Here is a 14,671-nt window from a genome sequence, read left to right as displayed (position 1 = left end):
TGACAACTCCTCTAAGGGCATCCTTCCCTTTCCTCGGCTGCTAAGCATCCACTGCCTTTCAGAGAAGCTGACATGAGAGGATGAAGAGGGAGGAAAGGAGCCTCGCACATTTTGCGTTTCCCTTCCAGAAGCCTGTGAAGCTTCATTAAACACCGGGCCAATCATTTTGTTTCTATGGAAACAAAATTATTACTAATATAGTATTTTAAAAACAGACACACGATTGACACTCCAAATATAGAATTTTAATACCATTCTGCGCCTGCCTTGTCTCTTAGGGCAGAGCGGATGTGAGGGTGGAGTTCACAAAGGGACGGGACTGGCAAGGGCGCCAAGTGGCGGTGGCAGCGGTGGATGTGTTTGTAACCTGAGAGCAGGCACAGGCTGTCTGTCCGTCCGTTGTGCTCCCTTCTGTGGATCTGTCCCACTTCTTTTTTCCCCACCAGCATGGGGTGCCGTGCTTTCTGCCTGCTGGCGAGAAAGATGAGAATGCAAATTAGTGATTGGGTCCCGGGACAAAGGGAACGCTTGAAATTTTATTTAAAAACTGTGATGGCACTGAATGTTTTTGATGCTGTCTCTCATAGTTTGGGGTCCTGGAAGGTCTGTGGCTTGCAGGCCTCTGGGGTCCTTTCACATGGTGCCTGCTCTCCATCCTGCAGATGCCAGACTTCATTGCCAAGCACGGAGCAGCGCCGTGGCCGGTCGGAATTCTCCTCCTCCCTGCTGCCGAGGGAGAGGCGGCGGTCTCGGCGTGATGCGAGCAGGAGACGGGAGTGCCGTGGGCTGCAGGCTGGGGTGGGTTGTGGCGTCTCGTCGATGAACGTGGTGATCTCATCTCGGAAGAAGCAGGCGCTGGAGCTGGAACCCCGGGGCAACAGCCCCCCCTCCAAAAATTGCCGTAGGGTCGTCAGCTCATCTTCTGGGGGCCGCCGGCGGTGCTGGTAGTCATGCAGCTGGGGAGGCAAGAAACCGGGGCCCCCAGGCTTGCGGGGGGTGGAAATGCGGATGTCGTCAGATGAAGACCACTTGTGTAGGAAGGATGGAGCAGAGCGGTGGGCGGAGAAGATGTTAGTCTCATCATGTGACAGTCTCCGTGAAATAGGGACCTGGAAAACAGAGAAGGGGGCAGGTGATGGAAGACTTGAAGAGTCAGAACAGGAAGGGAGTAGCTGAGGTTCTCAGAGAAGAGAGTCAAGAGGACACAAAGGCGTGGGAAACTGACGGAGAAGGAAGTGGGTTGTGGGGCTGCCCTGCTAGCTCTTGGCTCACCTGCAGGTAATGCACCTTGTCCTGGGGCAACAACATGTGGTGCATGGGCAGCAGCTTGATGTCCCGAGAGTCCCGCTTTGCAGCTGTGGCGCCATTCGCATCGAATCTCACTTTGCAGATCCTGCCATCACCATAATCATCACACACACCATCTGTTGGCAAAGACAAGAACGGCGGTCAACACTTTTCAGTCAGAAGAGGAGCATTATCAGGGCACCTGGATACCATCCTAATGCTTATCTGACTTGTGCTGTCCTACTTGCAGCCCTGAGGGCTCACCTCTGAACAAGGACCTTGTCTTTCTGCTTGCAGCAGCACTAAAGCACCCACACAGTGCCCTATTTCTTCTGTCTTGCCTTTGAATCGCTCACTGCCAGGTCTCTTGGACCCTTGAATGAGCGAGTTGGGCTGAGGCCCAGCATGTCACTTTGGTTGTGGTTTGGCAGCTACACACAATGTATCTATGCAACTAGTGAGGAGGATGCTGCACTAATGCTTCCTGGATGCTAGTCCTCAGGCTGCGAGTGGCAGAGCCCTCCACAGAATAAATTTTCTTGTGGTTGCTGACTTCAAGCCGTAACATAAATGTCACTGAGCCACCCGCAACACCACAAGATCCTTTCCCCAAAGACCCCCTCTTTCCTCTGTAGTCTTTTGGGGAGGTTGGTTAGTGAAGAAAGGTGACTGTGGGGTGGTGAGGAGCTTACCATCCTCTGTGTCTTCCTCAGACATGATTGCCACACACTGCTCCCACACGGTGCGGAGATCTGCTCGGTAGCGCTCGCAGGACCAGATGAAAGAGGGGAGCAGCAAGGTCTGCACCATGGAACACCAGAGCACAGCCAGAACCATCCAGGTGGGGGCCGTATCATAGCGCAGGCTGAAAAAGCTCACGACCTGTAAGGTAAGAAAAAGCAACAATGCCAAGGAGACAGAAGTAGGCAGAAAGGTAACAATTCTGTAGTAGAACATAATCTGTCTCTAAAGGATTCATCAAGTAATTACCCTGTGTCCCTTTGAAAACCTGCTCCTGGGGTCTTTCCTCAGGTTTGCTGGACCATATTCCAAGTTGTCATATCTCTACCATGAGACCTGGTGCTAGCATCCCTTCTTCCTGTGCTCATTACCAGCTGGAGCTAAATAGGTGCTAACAAAGAACACCAGCCGCTGGGGGAAAAAAATAATCTGTGACTCAGCCTCTCCCCTTTTAAGGGTTCTTTTTGAGAATTTCTCCAGCTCTCCAATTTTGCACAGAATCGACCGGCTGGCCAAAACCTGAATGCTGCCTACAGCCATACACGCAGAAAGAAAAAGACAACTGGATGCATCAGCTGTTAAAGCTGGTGTACCAGTTCTCCAGAAGCAAACTGGAGAAATAGAAATCTCATTGTTTTTACAAGTAAGTTTGCAGAATAATTTCCTCTCCTCTTAGCCACTTAAAACTTGCACAGTGGTTTTAGCTGTGCGGTGTGTATTCCCCAGACTTAGACTTAAGAAAATGCTGCTGCGGAAGGATGAGAGAATTACTGCAATCTTTTTAAAACCACCGCTCAGAATAACACAGATTCAGATGCGGCAGTTCTGCGGCTGGTGGGACAGGAGAGATCCTTCTCTAAAACTTGAGAGAAAAGCAAATCTGCTTTAACTGCACACTCTGAAGGGAAAGGGAGAACTGGATGCTTACCAAGATGGGCACCCCAGTGAGCGTGTCATACAGGAAGACAATGGCGCTTATGAGGTTGGTCATCTGCAAGGAGGTCTTGGCTGACTCGGAGCCGTCCAGGGAAGACCTCCTTTTGCCTCGTACATCCTCCACCACAATGGCTGGCACATTGAAAGTGGTGTGTGCTGATGAAGAGCAGGATGAGGCTTCTTCTGCTCTCTGATGGTGGCACCGCCGGCGTCTCCTGTGTGCCCACAGGGTTTGGTAGAAGGTGATACCCACGCACACCAAGCCCATGACGATTCCTCCGAGCAGCAGGAGGCTAAAGCAGACACCGAAGCCCAGCCCTATTTTGCTGACAATGAACTGGCAGCCACGGGCGTAGTAGCGCTCACCGTTGTTGTGCCAGCCGATGGAGGGCAGGGTGGAGAGGATGAACGACACCATCCAGATCCCCATGACTGCGTGCAGAGCCTGCTTCTTGGCATTGCTCAGGCGGTAGTTGACTGGCCACCTCACCATCCACATCCGGTGGTAGGAGAGGGAGGCCACTGTGAAGCAGGTGGCCAGCGCCAGGGTGTAGTATGTGGAGACAAAGACCTTGCAGATGCTTTCGTTCCAGTCGTAGTCGGAGGACTCGCGCCGCAGCTGCACCACGGCATAGGTGGTGAGGGGTACTGCTGCCATAAGGATGTGTGTGCCAGCAAGGAAGCACAGCAGCAGCTCCAGAGGCTTGTGTTTCTGTTGTTTGGCTGTGATGCTGAGGATAATCCAAGAGTTGGCTAACAGAGCTAACATCCCACATGCCAGCCACCACAGTGAGTTGTTGTGCAAGGTGGACTCTGATTCAGAGTCCCCCATGCTGCCAACCCTGCTAGACTGCACCCTGCCTCTGCTGCTGGGATATTGTAAGAGGGTGAGTGGGACTCTGCGCTGCGGGAGCCACGTCTCTCCTCATCTGCTGCTGCAATGTGAGTTGTTTGCACACTGGAAGGGTTTCTCAAGGCATTGCCACCAGGTGCCAGGCAGAACAGCCGTCAACTCTGTCTCGCTTCCAGTCTTCCCTTTCCCTCCTATTCGATTATATTTCTTTTCCTTGTTCTAACTTTTTCATCTGGTTTTTTTCTCTTGTTCTCTTTCTTTCTTCCACCTTTTTTCTCTCTCATGAACACTTGCCAGTGCTTCTTCCCTCATTCACCTGGGCTCACTTTTTTTTTTTCCTCCCCATCTATTACATCACTCTCCTCCACTCTTCTCCCAGATAAAAAGCTCTCCTTACTTCATGTGCCCACCAGACACCTTCTGACTCAGAGGCCACCTTCTGCTGGGACTGGTGAAGGCCACACACAGACAAGGATTTCTAGAGACTCCAAACAGTTTGGCAGAACCAAGTGCCTGCTTCCCAGTGTCCTAGGGAATGAGGAGCTAGGCAAGAGTTTCAGAGGTGACAGGAAAAAGAGCAAAGGTCCTGACGAAAAAGTGAGGGTGGTGCATACACTGTGCGTAATTCCTGTCTCACCAAATGCCACTGCGCTTGTGGCCAGGTAGAGGTTCCTGCCAAGGCTGTCAGAGAGCTATCAACAAAGAGGGAAGGGTGAGAAACAAGATTCAAAGGGCTCCCTACCCAAGACCTCACTGCACTCTAACTACATTGTCCTTTTTGCTGTTCTCTTTTTGCTGGTCTTTAAAGCTTTCCTGCGCAGGGCACAGCTGGCAAACAATACGGAGATGGCAGGGAGGGGAAGATCCTTTTCAAAGGTTCCCTTGGAGATTCAGGGCATGAGTTTCACTGTGGAAGAGAGAAAAGAGAAAAAGTAATTTAAGATCATTCTATTCTCCCAGATCTCTCCCTCTCTCTCCTTGCCCACACTAACACCTTGTCATGATTTAGACAGTGTGGAGCATTCCCTGTGTCTTTCAGGGAACAGAAGAGCCATATTTGCACCATTCCCCACACAGCTCAGGCTGGACTCTGGTCCCCACCAACTCAATCCAGTGCTGCTGAGACACACCATGTTCCCTGCCCTTCCAGTTCTAAGCTTCCTACCCGAAGTGTTACTAATGCCATTTCTGCCATGGAAGGTCTGATCTGCATCATTCCTTGCAATTCCAGCCCTGCCATCCCCATGCATGTGCTGCTACACCCCTTGTTTCAGCTGTATAGTTCCCACAGCTCCAACAGTCTTTGGACCTCAGCTTCTCTCTGCCAGCGGTCTGGTTTTTAACCTGCTGCTCCCATGTATGGGTGCATTCCACCATTACAACAGTACCCTGCCATTCCACATTCTTGATACACAAGTATTTCAGCCACATGTTTCTGCTGTGCAGTTCTGGTCTCCAGAGACCCCCACAGTCACAAACCTAGGGAACAAGACTATTAACCCACTATTAACCAAGACTACTCACCTTTGCCTTTCCTGGTCCTACCAGCTCAGACCCCCTTCTCTGTCTTCATCCACAGGGGACACCCAAGCAGTATATTCCAGGAAGGTACAGGCCCTGCTCTGTGCCTTGACTATGTGCATGGCTCAGTACCCAAGCTAATGGCTGAGTTCCCATGCCCCCCTTCTTCCTGCTTCTCCATTATTTTCTCACCTTCTCTGTGACCACCTGAGGCTTTGCCTCCTTTCCTCCCTGCTTGGAGCAGTTTGCCATGACTGGACTGGCGATGGCCCCATTCTAGTCTGTTTCATCCTTTTCCCCCCATTATCACCACTCTTGCAGTTAGGCCTGTGGCCTCTGGAGACAGTTACGGAACTACCCGTCTCTGATAATCCCAGAGGAATGAATTTCCTTGCAGCTTCTCCTTCTGCCGCCCTTCCCACCCCGGCTTGTTCTGCTGGCCCACACTGATCCCTCGATGAGGCTGGAATCCTCCTGCTTCTGCTGGCTCTGGGGCCCAGTTCTGCTTCAAGCTGTGGTCCTCCGGCTCGCAGAGACCAGAGTGCTCCAGAGCTAGCGCAGGATGCCCAGGTCGGGAAAACCCGTCCTCACCTGAGCACGCTGCCCGGCTGCACCCCACCGCCCATCCCACCGGCGGGGGAGAGCACGGGAGACGCTGGCGGGGCTGCTGATGCAGGGGCAGGCGAGGGAAGGGGCTCGCAGGGGAAGGTGACCCAGAACGATTGCAAAGGAGCGCGGAGAAAGCCGGGGTGCCGGAGCCGCGGCCGGCCGGGCCGAGGCGCGCCGCTGCCCCGCCGCCCCCTCCCCTCGCCCCCCGCTCGGCAGCCCGGCCGCGGCGGGGGTCCGGCCGCCCCGAGCCTCGCCCGGCGGCCGCGGAGCGCCGCGGCTCGGCCGGGGCTGGGCTGGGCTGGGCTGGGCGGGGGCCGCGGGGCGCCCCGGGGCGCGGCCGTGCCCGGCGGCGGCGGCGCCGCCCCGCGCCCGGCGGAGCGGGGGCCGCCGGCGGCGGAGCGGGGGCCGATGGCGGCGGCGGCGGCGGGGGCCGGGGGGACCCATCTTACCTCTCGCCGGAGCAAGCGCTGCCATGGCGACGGGCGCCCCGCGCGGCTGTGCGCGCCTCTGCCCGGTGTGCCGGCCCCGGCCCCGGCCGCGCCGCAGCTCCGGCCGCCGCAGGCAGCCGCCCCGGCCCCGCGCTCCGGCCACCGCCGGGCGGGGCTCGGCGAGGGGCGAGGGGCGGGGAGCGGCGGCGGGGGACGGCGGCGGGAGCACCGCCGGGCCGAGCAGCCAGGGGGCGGGACGGGCGGACGGGCGCGGGAGCCGCCGCCCCGGCACCGGCTCCCGCCCCGGCACCGGCCCCTCCGCCGCTCCCGACGGGGCGGGTCGCGCCCGGCCGTGATCCCGGAGCCGGGCTCGGACATGGCCCCGGCACGGCGGCTCCCGTCTGTGCAGCCCCACGGGCCGCACGGCCGCCCCGCAGTGTCACTCGCAGGACGGGAAGGAGCCGGCTCCTTTCCCAGAGAGGGATGTGAGGAGGCACCCAGGCCGTACGAGGGGTGGGGGGCATGGCTGTGAACTGAGGGGAAAGGCAAAGAGCTGGTGCTGCAAAGGGTGCTTGGCGGGCAAAGTGCCCAGGGCATGGGATGCCCAGGGTGCCTCAGTTTGCACAGCTGCTGTGGTGGCCTCTTCCATCACCAGCCAACAGCGTGGTCCTGCAGACAGGGGAAAGGGGGAGGAGAGAACAGGAGCTAAGAGTGGGAGTAGTGCTTAGAGCAATGGTTTGGTCATGTCAGAGGAGTGAAGCTCCCCTTCCAGCTATGTCACCTCAGCCAGGACAATCCTGGCTAGAAAGTCTTCACAAGACAAAAAACATTTCATTTTCCTGTTACCCGTCTTGCTACTGGAGTGAAGGCACCAACACTTTCCTTGTCTTCATTCATTTTAGGGCCTGTTACCTGCCAATATCTCTGTCTTCCTTTCCTCCATCTGAACTGGGACAGGAATCCGTGTTGATGGACAGTTAGGGTGCAGCTGCAATAGTACCTCAGTTTGGATCAGGAGAAAGTGAAAAATTTAGGTGAAAGGACCTGCAAGATGTGCAGCAAATATGCTTTGACCACTGTAAGAATTCAGCTTTGCTTTGGGCTAGGGCTAGTCTGAAGTCCCCAGACATTTACAGAGTGGCAAAAAAGTCTTCATCATCAGTTGTTTCCCTCTACAGATCTGCTCCTGCTTCACCAGCCTGTTTGCTAAAGTGGACCTATGGATCCAGGATCTGCTTATTTTTATCACCCTGCTGACAGGGCAGATTTCATTTATCATTCTCAGTATTGGCTGAGGTGATCCCAAGTGTCTTAGATAGCAAGGAATTTCATCTAAGATTTGTAGGATCAGCAGAGGGAGAGACTCCTGAGGAAGAAAGCTGGAGGTACTGCTGATTCTTGGGCCCAGGGGCAGCAGCGAAAGCAGTTCCAGAGGTAAAAAAGAGATTTGCGTTGCAGTAGCTGTCATGAGTAGGGTCACTTTTGGAGACAGTGAGTAGAACGAGGAGCCACTAGAATAGATCCAGCTTTGTATGAGGTAGGTGATAAGAGATATTTTTGAGGAAGACGTGTGGTGACAATGCTGCCATGCTCTGGCTTTTCTTTGGCTTGAGGAACTCCCACAGAGGAACAGTCTTGAGGTGGTTCTGCTAAGTCGCCAGTCCAACAACAGCAGGAACCAAAGAAGTGAGAAGGGACAGTAGTGGCCCCCCTCTGTCACTTTTTAACCTGTATCATTTGCAGGAGGTTTCTGCCTTGAAGTGAGAAGGTCTGTATCCACAGATGTAAACATTTGTGCAGCTTCAGTTGTGTCATCTGGATGAAGTGCTTGATGTGATAACTTACACATCACCTTCCTCCTCTGATTCAGGAGTTGAGTCTCTTTAGCATGAGTTGTTAGCCTGCTTGTGTGGGTGAATAAATCCTCGTGTTCTCTCAGGGAAACAGCAAACCAAGCTTCCAGCACTTTCTGTACTGTGTGCCTGTCTCCTCTCCACACGGGAAGGGACAATCTGCAGTCCAGCATCTCTTCATGGCTTAGGCTACACCCGACAGAAATCGGTGAGCAGAACTGGATGGGAACAGTCCTCCAATTTCAAAGAATCTTCTTGTGTTTGCAAATTAGTCTGGGTTATTACTTTGAATGGAAGCAAAAAAATGGAAGATTTACTGTGAAGCAGAACAAACTGTTATCGGAAGAAGAGCTCTTTTCCTAGGGCTGTCACATTCCCAAGCAGATGCTTGTCCATCCATCTCATCTTATATGTATTTTAAAGATTTCCAGACATCTGGTTTCACTAGTTTTTGTAAGAGGTGCGTTGCAACTGCATATATGCTACATATTGACAATGCACATGAAAAGGAGCACCAATACTCAGTCCTGGAAATCCTGAAGCCTCACAGTGCAGGGCTCCCTCCCTGTGTATCTAGGAAGTCCAGGCTAGAAGTGTGACCCCCCCCCCCCCACCCCTAAGACTCATCCCTTAGGAGGACTCACACAGCTGGGAGCAATTTTTAATTCCTACAGAGTCAGGCTGTACTCTGACCAGCAATCTGCTGTCTAAAGTCTCAGCTCACTGAAATAGTCTAAGGCATCCAGGCCTGAAGAAACAGTATTGTTACAATGTCAGGGTATGAAATGGTTTCTGGAAAAGTTCACTGCATGAAGATCAGTTATTTCTGGACAGCAGCTCTGCAGGTCCAGGGAAATGCACTTCCCAGAGCTACCTTGGATCCTTAAAGGAACAGAACTCATTAACCAAGGAACAAACAGCAGAATCCTAAAAGCAGCATTTACATGACAGCCAAATGTGCTTCATAGGGTTTTGACGGTTTGCAGCTCTTACTCAGGACTTTGATAGGGACCATGGGAGGTTTCATATGTTTCTCACAGATCATAGATGCAATTAAATCCACCCTCAGAGCCCCAACACGACTTATACAGCCTCCTGTGAGGCAACATTGGTGTGCTTGCAAGCAGGTTTCCTGGCATCCTTCCTGGCTCTCTGAGCAGGGTGTGGTTAATGGCTAACAAGAATCCAGCCAAGCATCTCCCTCCAGTGACAATGACTGCAATGTAGATTTGTCACATCCAAACCTTAGGTTCTATTTCTAGCACCGTACAGCAAGATTTAGTGAGATTTCTCAGATATTTCATCTGCAAAATGGGCAATTGATAATAGCTCTCATCAGGGGACAGATGACTAGTGCTGGTTATGAGCTTCACAGAAATATTTAGGGTTCATAATGTATAAACTAGGATTTGGACTTGTGGATGCCTGTTTACCACTGAATGTTTTGACTTACACAGCTGGGCACCTTCAAATTTTCTTTTCCTCTGTCATGTACATAAATATTTGTATATGATATTTACCAGGAGAAAAGGAATTGCCAGGGTAGCCTTGTCAAATTTATAATGCTGTGATGCTGCACGCTGTTTTGCAGAGGTGTGTATGTCCTCCTTCTTCCCCCCATCCCCCTGCCCATCCACAGTAATGCTTTGTGTGTTCTTCTCTTCCGAGTGTTAGGGACCCCTTTTTCATCCCTCTTGCATCACTGATATCCCAGCTCAGTGAATTCCAGTCTGTAAAAGATGTAAAACTGTCATTTCAGAATTTAATTATGCTGCTTTCCAAAATTACCGAACACTTACTTGTTTGTTCTCATACACAGAAAAGATAATTAGGAGCTCTTGAATCATTAGTCTGGGAACCCACAATATCTGGAAAGAGCTAAAATTACTTCTTTGCTTTAAATTTGTAGCACTGAATTACAATTTTCATTTTACCTCTAGCTCCTCTAGGTATGTTTGAGGTTTCCCAAGGCCAGAACAATCATTTAATTTAAATATAGCCTGGGCTTTCAGGAGCACTACTGACATGCTGGATGCAGCTGGCCCCTGCCAGGGAAGCTCTCTGGCTCCCCTCATTGTTTCAGGTGGTGTGCTGGCCTCTCTGGAGCCATGGTCCTCACACAGCCAGCATCACTGTACTGCTGTCCATGTCCAGAGCCTCATCTCCACACAGCACACGGACAAACTCAGGGGAGGGACTTCCCAGCACTGGAGCCTGGAACAGGCCCTTGACACGAGCCAGCTGGTGCTGAAGCATTGAAGAGCTGGGGTTTCTCCTTTCTTCCTTTTTGGTGCCTTGCCAGTGAGGTAATTTCTGCCACCACCTCTTATTCTGCTGTTCTTTGATTTTCCAAATCTGGAAGTACCTCTAAGACTTGGCCAAGCTGGCTGGAAAATGAACTGAAGGAGAGCCAAAGGCTTCTTCAGGGGGGATGCCAAGGAAGGATGCTGACATGCATGAGGCAAAGGCTGTGGTTTGATGTGTTGCTCAGTGTCGGAATCTGAGGTATTGATGATTCCGAGATTGTAGAAAGTCTCTGTGTTTCTGCCCTGTTGCCAAAGAAGAAGCCATAATTTGTCTGTGCTGTTTTCAAGGTTGTTTATTCTTGCTTATCTCTAACATGTTCTGCTGCCCTGCCACAGGTCTGTCCTGCAGGGCAGCGTGTGGAGCTCTGCCCTCAGTGGGATGTTACAAACATTATATACCAGAAACTACCTGTGCTGGATTTACAATAATGTGCCAATATCTGCCACCTACGTTGAACAGTGTGTCCCCAGCCTGAACCAACAGAAAAATGCCAACACTACAGTGAAACATGGAGGGCATGAAGAAGGAGAAAAAGGACAAGACACACCCAATTTCCTCCATCTTGTCCCCTTTGAACCCCTAATCTAGAATCCTAAAATTTTACTTTTGCACCCATGCCACACTTAATTATTACTCATATCAAACACTCAGAGCTTGTAATTCATCCTGTAAGATTGGAAACTCTTTTCCATGGACAGAGATCACAGACAGTGTCTCTGGGGGCTCTGTACAGGGGGGTTCCTGACCCCCTGCAAGGTTCCCAGGCTTTCCAGGGCAGCCAGAAGGAAGCTCTGGATTCCCACAGCTCAGAGGTGAGTGCACATACAGACCCTGGGCTTCCTCCTAGGAGGCACTCACTTGGGAATACTCTCAGAAAGGAACCGGTCCAAAGCTGAGCATCTTAGAAGAATCTGGTACTCCAAGTCTACCCTCACTTTGAGAAAGGTGGATGGAAGCTACTTTCTCTGCAGCTTCATGAGGCTAATGAGCCATTCAAATGGACACTGAATGCTGCCCTTCCTCTCCCATCTCCCCCCACCCCCCACCCCCCCTTCCCATCCCCAAGATAAAAAGAAATTAGCCGAGGCTGAAATGCACAGCTTTTTCCCTTGTAGACCTTGGGAACATGGAAAGAAACACACAGGGTCATTTGGATCTGAAGGCTGAGGGATGCGAGTGCTCTGCTGCAGAGCCTGCGGGGAGCATGAGTCACATGGATCGCCTCGGCAGATCCGGGCTGACAGCATCCACCGAATCACCGCCTCACGCTGCACTCAAAGGGCACAAATAAACTGGGAGCAGGAGGGGCTTGGGGAGCTAGCGCTGTGGGACGGGGTTATTTCAGCCCGTGTGTTTAGCTCAGCAGAAACACTGCCTACAGGGCAGGACATCCTCAGCTGTGTCCAGCCTCCTCCCTCCGCTGGAGCAAGGAGGTCTGTGGATCCTGACTGAGGACCATGCATTGGAGGTGGGTCCAAAGGACTGAAGCATGTGCTTTTCCCTTCTACAGCCCAGAAACATGGGGAACTGTAGTACCAGAAAGACTGATGCAATAGGAAAAATCAGCACTTCACATATTTTTCCAAATTCATACTTTCTGTGGTCTTTCCACATCACTACACAGAGCTCTTGCTGACATTGTCATTTTGTAAGTATTGCCATGTATGCCATCGTCTCAGGGCTACTCTGATGAGCTGTCACCACAGGATAAATAAGTCTGTCATTGTGTTTGCTGCTTTGCAGAGTTTATTGATGTGGTTTATGTCATGCAGAGGCATTAATTCCATTGTATAATGTAGATACACCCTTATCACACCTAGCAAAGGGAGAAGTCCTCAACACTTCCTGTGAAGGAGGACCAGGATACATGGAAGACAGCCTGTAAAGTCCTGGCTTGGGCAAGATATAGCTACATTCCATTCCAGCTGGGGACTCATCTACTTTGACATGTTCTGTGCAAGCTTGTTCGTATCTGGGTTGAATCTCTACCTCTGTGCTGCCTTGAAGCCCACACTGAAGCTTTCAGTATTGCACTCAGATGGAAAACAAAGCCCAACTAGGACTCACTCTGTGGATGACTTTTCTCTCAACCAGGGCAGTCTGTGTATCTAGGGAACAAAGGAAGAAAATGAAAAGACACAGGCAGGAGAGCTGCCAAAAAAGAGAGATTTATAAGATTAGAGTCTACAGTGATTTGTGCTTGCAGGTGAACTTCAAGTGGAGTAGGGTAGGGTCACAACTTTTGAGATCAGGAAACCCACTGAAGAATTGTGTAGTGTTGGGGAAGGCCTATCATTTTTGTTGCACTCATGCAGATGGGAGAACTGGAAGCTGTGCATCTGTGGATGCAGCTGTGTGCTTACAGACACCCCAGTGGCACCATCACATCTGCTGCCACGCTAACCAGGCCACTGGGAGCAGATAGAAGGACTTTCTGCATCGATGGTGGGGATGTGAGCCTGAGTGCTCTTGCAGGTGGGTCTCAGCTGTGCTTGGGGACAGAACCTTTGGTCACTTGTGAGGACTCAGCCTGTGGAAGACAGGAGAGCTGCATCCTGGCTTTGACAGCTGTCAGGCAGCTCAAGCACCTCTGTGTTCTCCAAGCCACTGCTGCTGGCATTGTCTGCTACCCCATGCATTTTATCCTGGACAGGCCAGGTTTGATGGACCCTGTGCTTAGAAGAAATTAACTCTACGCTGGCTAAAACTGGGACACAAGGTTTTTAATGAGCCCTGTTAGCTTAGTGGTTTTTTGTCAGGCTGATTCTCTTGCTGAAAAAGTCAAGGCTGGTGTTTTGTGGTAAAGAGGTGGTTGGCTCAGCTGTCAGAACCTCAGGTGAGCCTCTGAACTGCTGGAGATGGCTGCAGTGCTAAAGGAGCTCCCAACAGATGTTCACCCAGCCTGATTTTTTGTCCCATCCAGGTATCAGATGGTACAGGGTAATCCCTCTGCTCTAGATACCTGTGTGAGTGAAAAAAGGAGCTGACTTGGGTACTCAAGCAGTTATTTAAGGTGAAGAGTCTGGACTGCAGAAACAGGAGTAGCTTTTTGTTTGGGAGGACTGTGCCAAGCAGTTTGGCATGACCATTACGACCACCACTGACTTTGCGCTCATTTTCCCACATACAGCTCCTAAAATGGACCTGTCCTTAAGCCATGAGGATGCCTTGTTTAGCAGATTGATGGGTCACAACTGGCTCCCAAGGTGTGCTGGCAGTTCAGGGACAGGACAGGAGCAGGAGGAGCAATTCGTGCACTAGGATACAGACCAAGGCTTTTCCAAAATTAATGCATGCAAGCACAAGGTATGGGAAGGAAAGTGGTGTTAGTGACAAGCTTTGTCACTCCTGTTTGAGTGAGGATGAGGGTGGAGGAGCAGCCCTGACACCAGTGGGGGCCCACACCTGCTGCCACAGCTGCCTGGGGCTGGTCCCCACTCCAGGGCTTGTGGGCTGGAGCATTTCCCCGGCTCACAGGTGCTGCCTGTGCCGTTGTAGCTGCCTGTCTGTCTGTCAGTAACAACGTGGTGCTAGCATCACTGCCACACAGAAAACCCCTCCTCCAGCAGCAGCCATCCCACCGAGGGTCTTCACCACAGCCCAGTGCCCCTCTGTGCCTGTCCCCAGCAAGGCCAGCGCAGACAAACAAACCAGGACTGCAGCCAGTGACAGCTGTGGAACCTCAAGGCCTTTTTGACCTGCCACTAGCAGACAGACAGTAGAGTAACTTCTATAAACACAAGACTTCTGTGTACATATTTTAACAGCATTTTTCGTTCAGGACATTCTGTCATCTCTGCAACATGCTTTTAGTTCCATCTGAAATTTCCTGGGCTTTTCACTCCCTCTTCTCATCTCCTTGAGCCAAAAAAAAAGGGGGTCATTTGGTGAGAAACATTTTCAGTGGTTTTCTCAGAAGCATCTGCTTTCTGCACTCTGTGGGACTAGGCAGTTCAAGGCTGGTTTGTTCTCCTAGGAATTACTTTCTCACACAATTCCCAAACTTACCTGATCAACATTCAGAACTTCTTTGGGTTCTGACTTCCAGAATCTATTGGTATCCTGGGCTATTCTCCTGATAAAATTAGTTCTGAATTATCCCACTGATTGTGCTGGTTTTGCTTGTTTGTTAGCTT

General features: G+C 51.6%; 1 protein-coding gene across 3 annotated transcripts; it reads right to left on the bottom strand.

Annotated features, from left to right (window-relative positions):
• Nucleotides 1-223: 223 nt before the first annotated feature.
• GPR162 (G protein-coupled receptor 162) lies at nucleotides 224-6,502 on the bottom strand. Of its 3 annotated transcripts, none has more exons than XM_021549116.2 (5): nucleotides 6,397-6,502; nucleotides 2,957-4,724; nucleotides 1,980-2,169; nucleotides 1,273-1,424; nucleotides 224-1,109 (listed from the first exon to the last, which is right to left on the bottom strand). In XM_021549116.2, exons 2-5 carry the CDS (start codon nucleotides 3,794-3,796, stop codon nucleotides 582-584), a joined length of 1,710 nt encoding a protein of 569 aa, XP_021404791.2. In that variant the 5' UTR covers nucleotides 3,797-4,724; nucleotides 6,397-6,502; the 3' UTR covers nucleotides 224-581. The 3 variants fall into 3 exon arrangements, with proteins under 3 accessions (XP_021404791.2, XP_021404792.2, XP_077637384.1); XM_021549117.3 differs by lacking the exon at nucleotides 6,397-6,502 and adding an exon at nucleotides 5,930-6,078; XM_077781258.1 differs by lacking the exon at nucleotides 6,397-6,502 and adding an exon at nucleotides 5,531-5,558.
• Between the last annotated feature and the right edge of the window lie 8,169 nt (nucleotides 6,503-14,671).

The sequence above is a fragment of the Lonchura striata genome, chromosome 2 (genome assembly GCF_046129695.1).
Source record: "Lonchura striata isolate bLonStr1 chromosome 2, bLonStr1.mat, whole genome shotgun sequence".
Lineage (NCBI taxonomy): Eukaryota > Metazoa > Chordata > Aves > Passeriformes > Estrildidae > Lonchura > Lonchura striata.
Note: the sequence above shows the minus strand (reverse complement) of the source record. Positions and strands in the feature narration are given on the sequence as shown.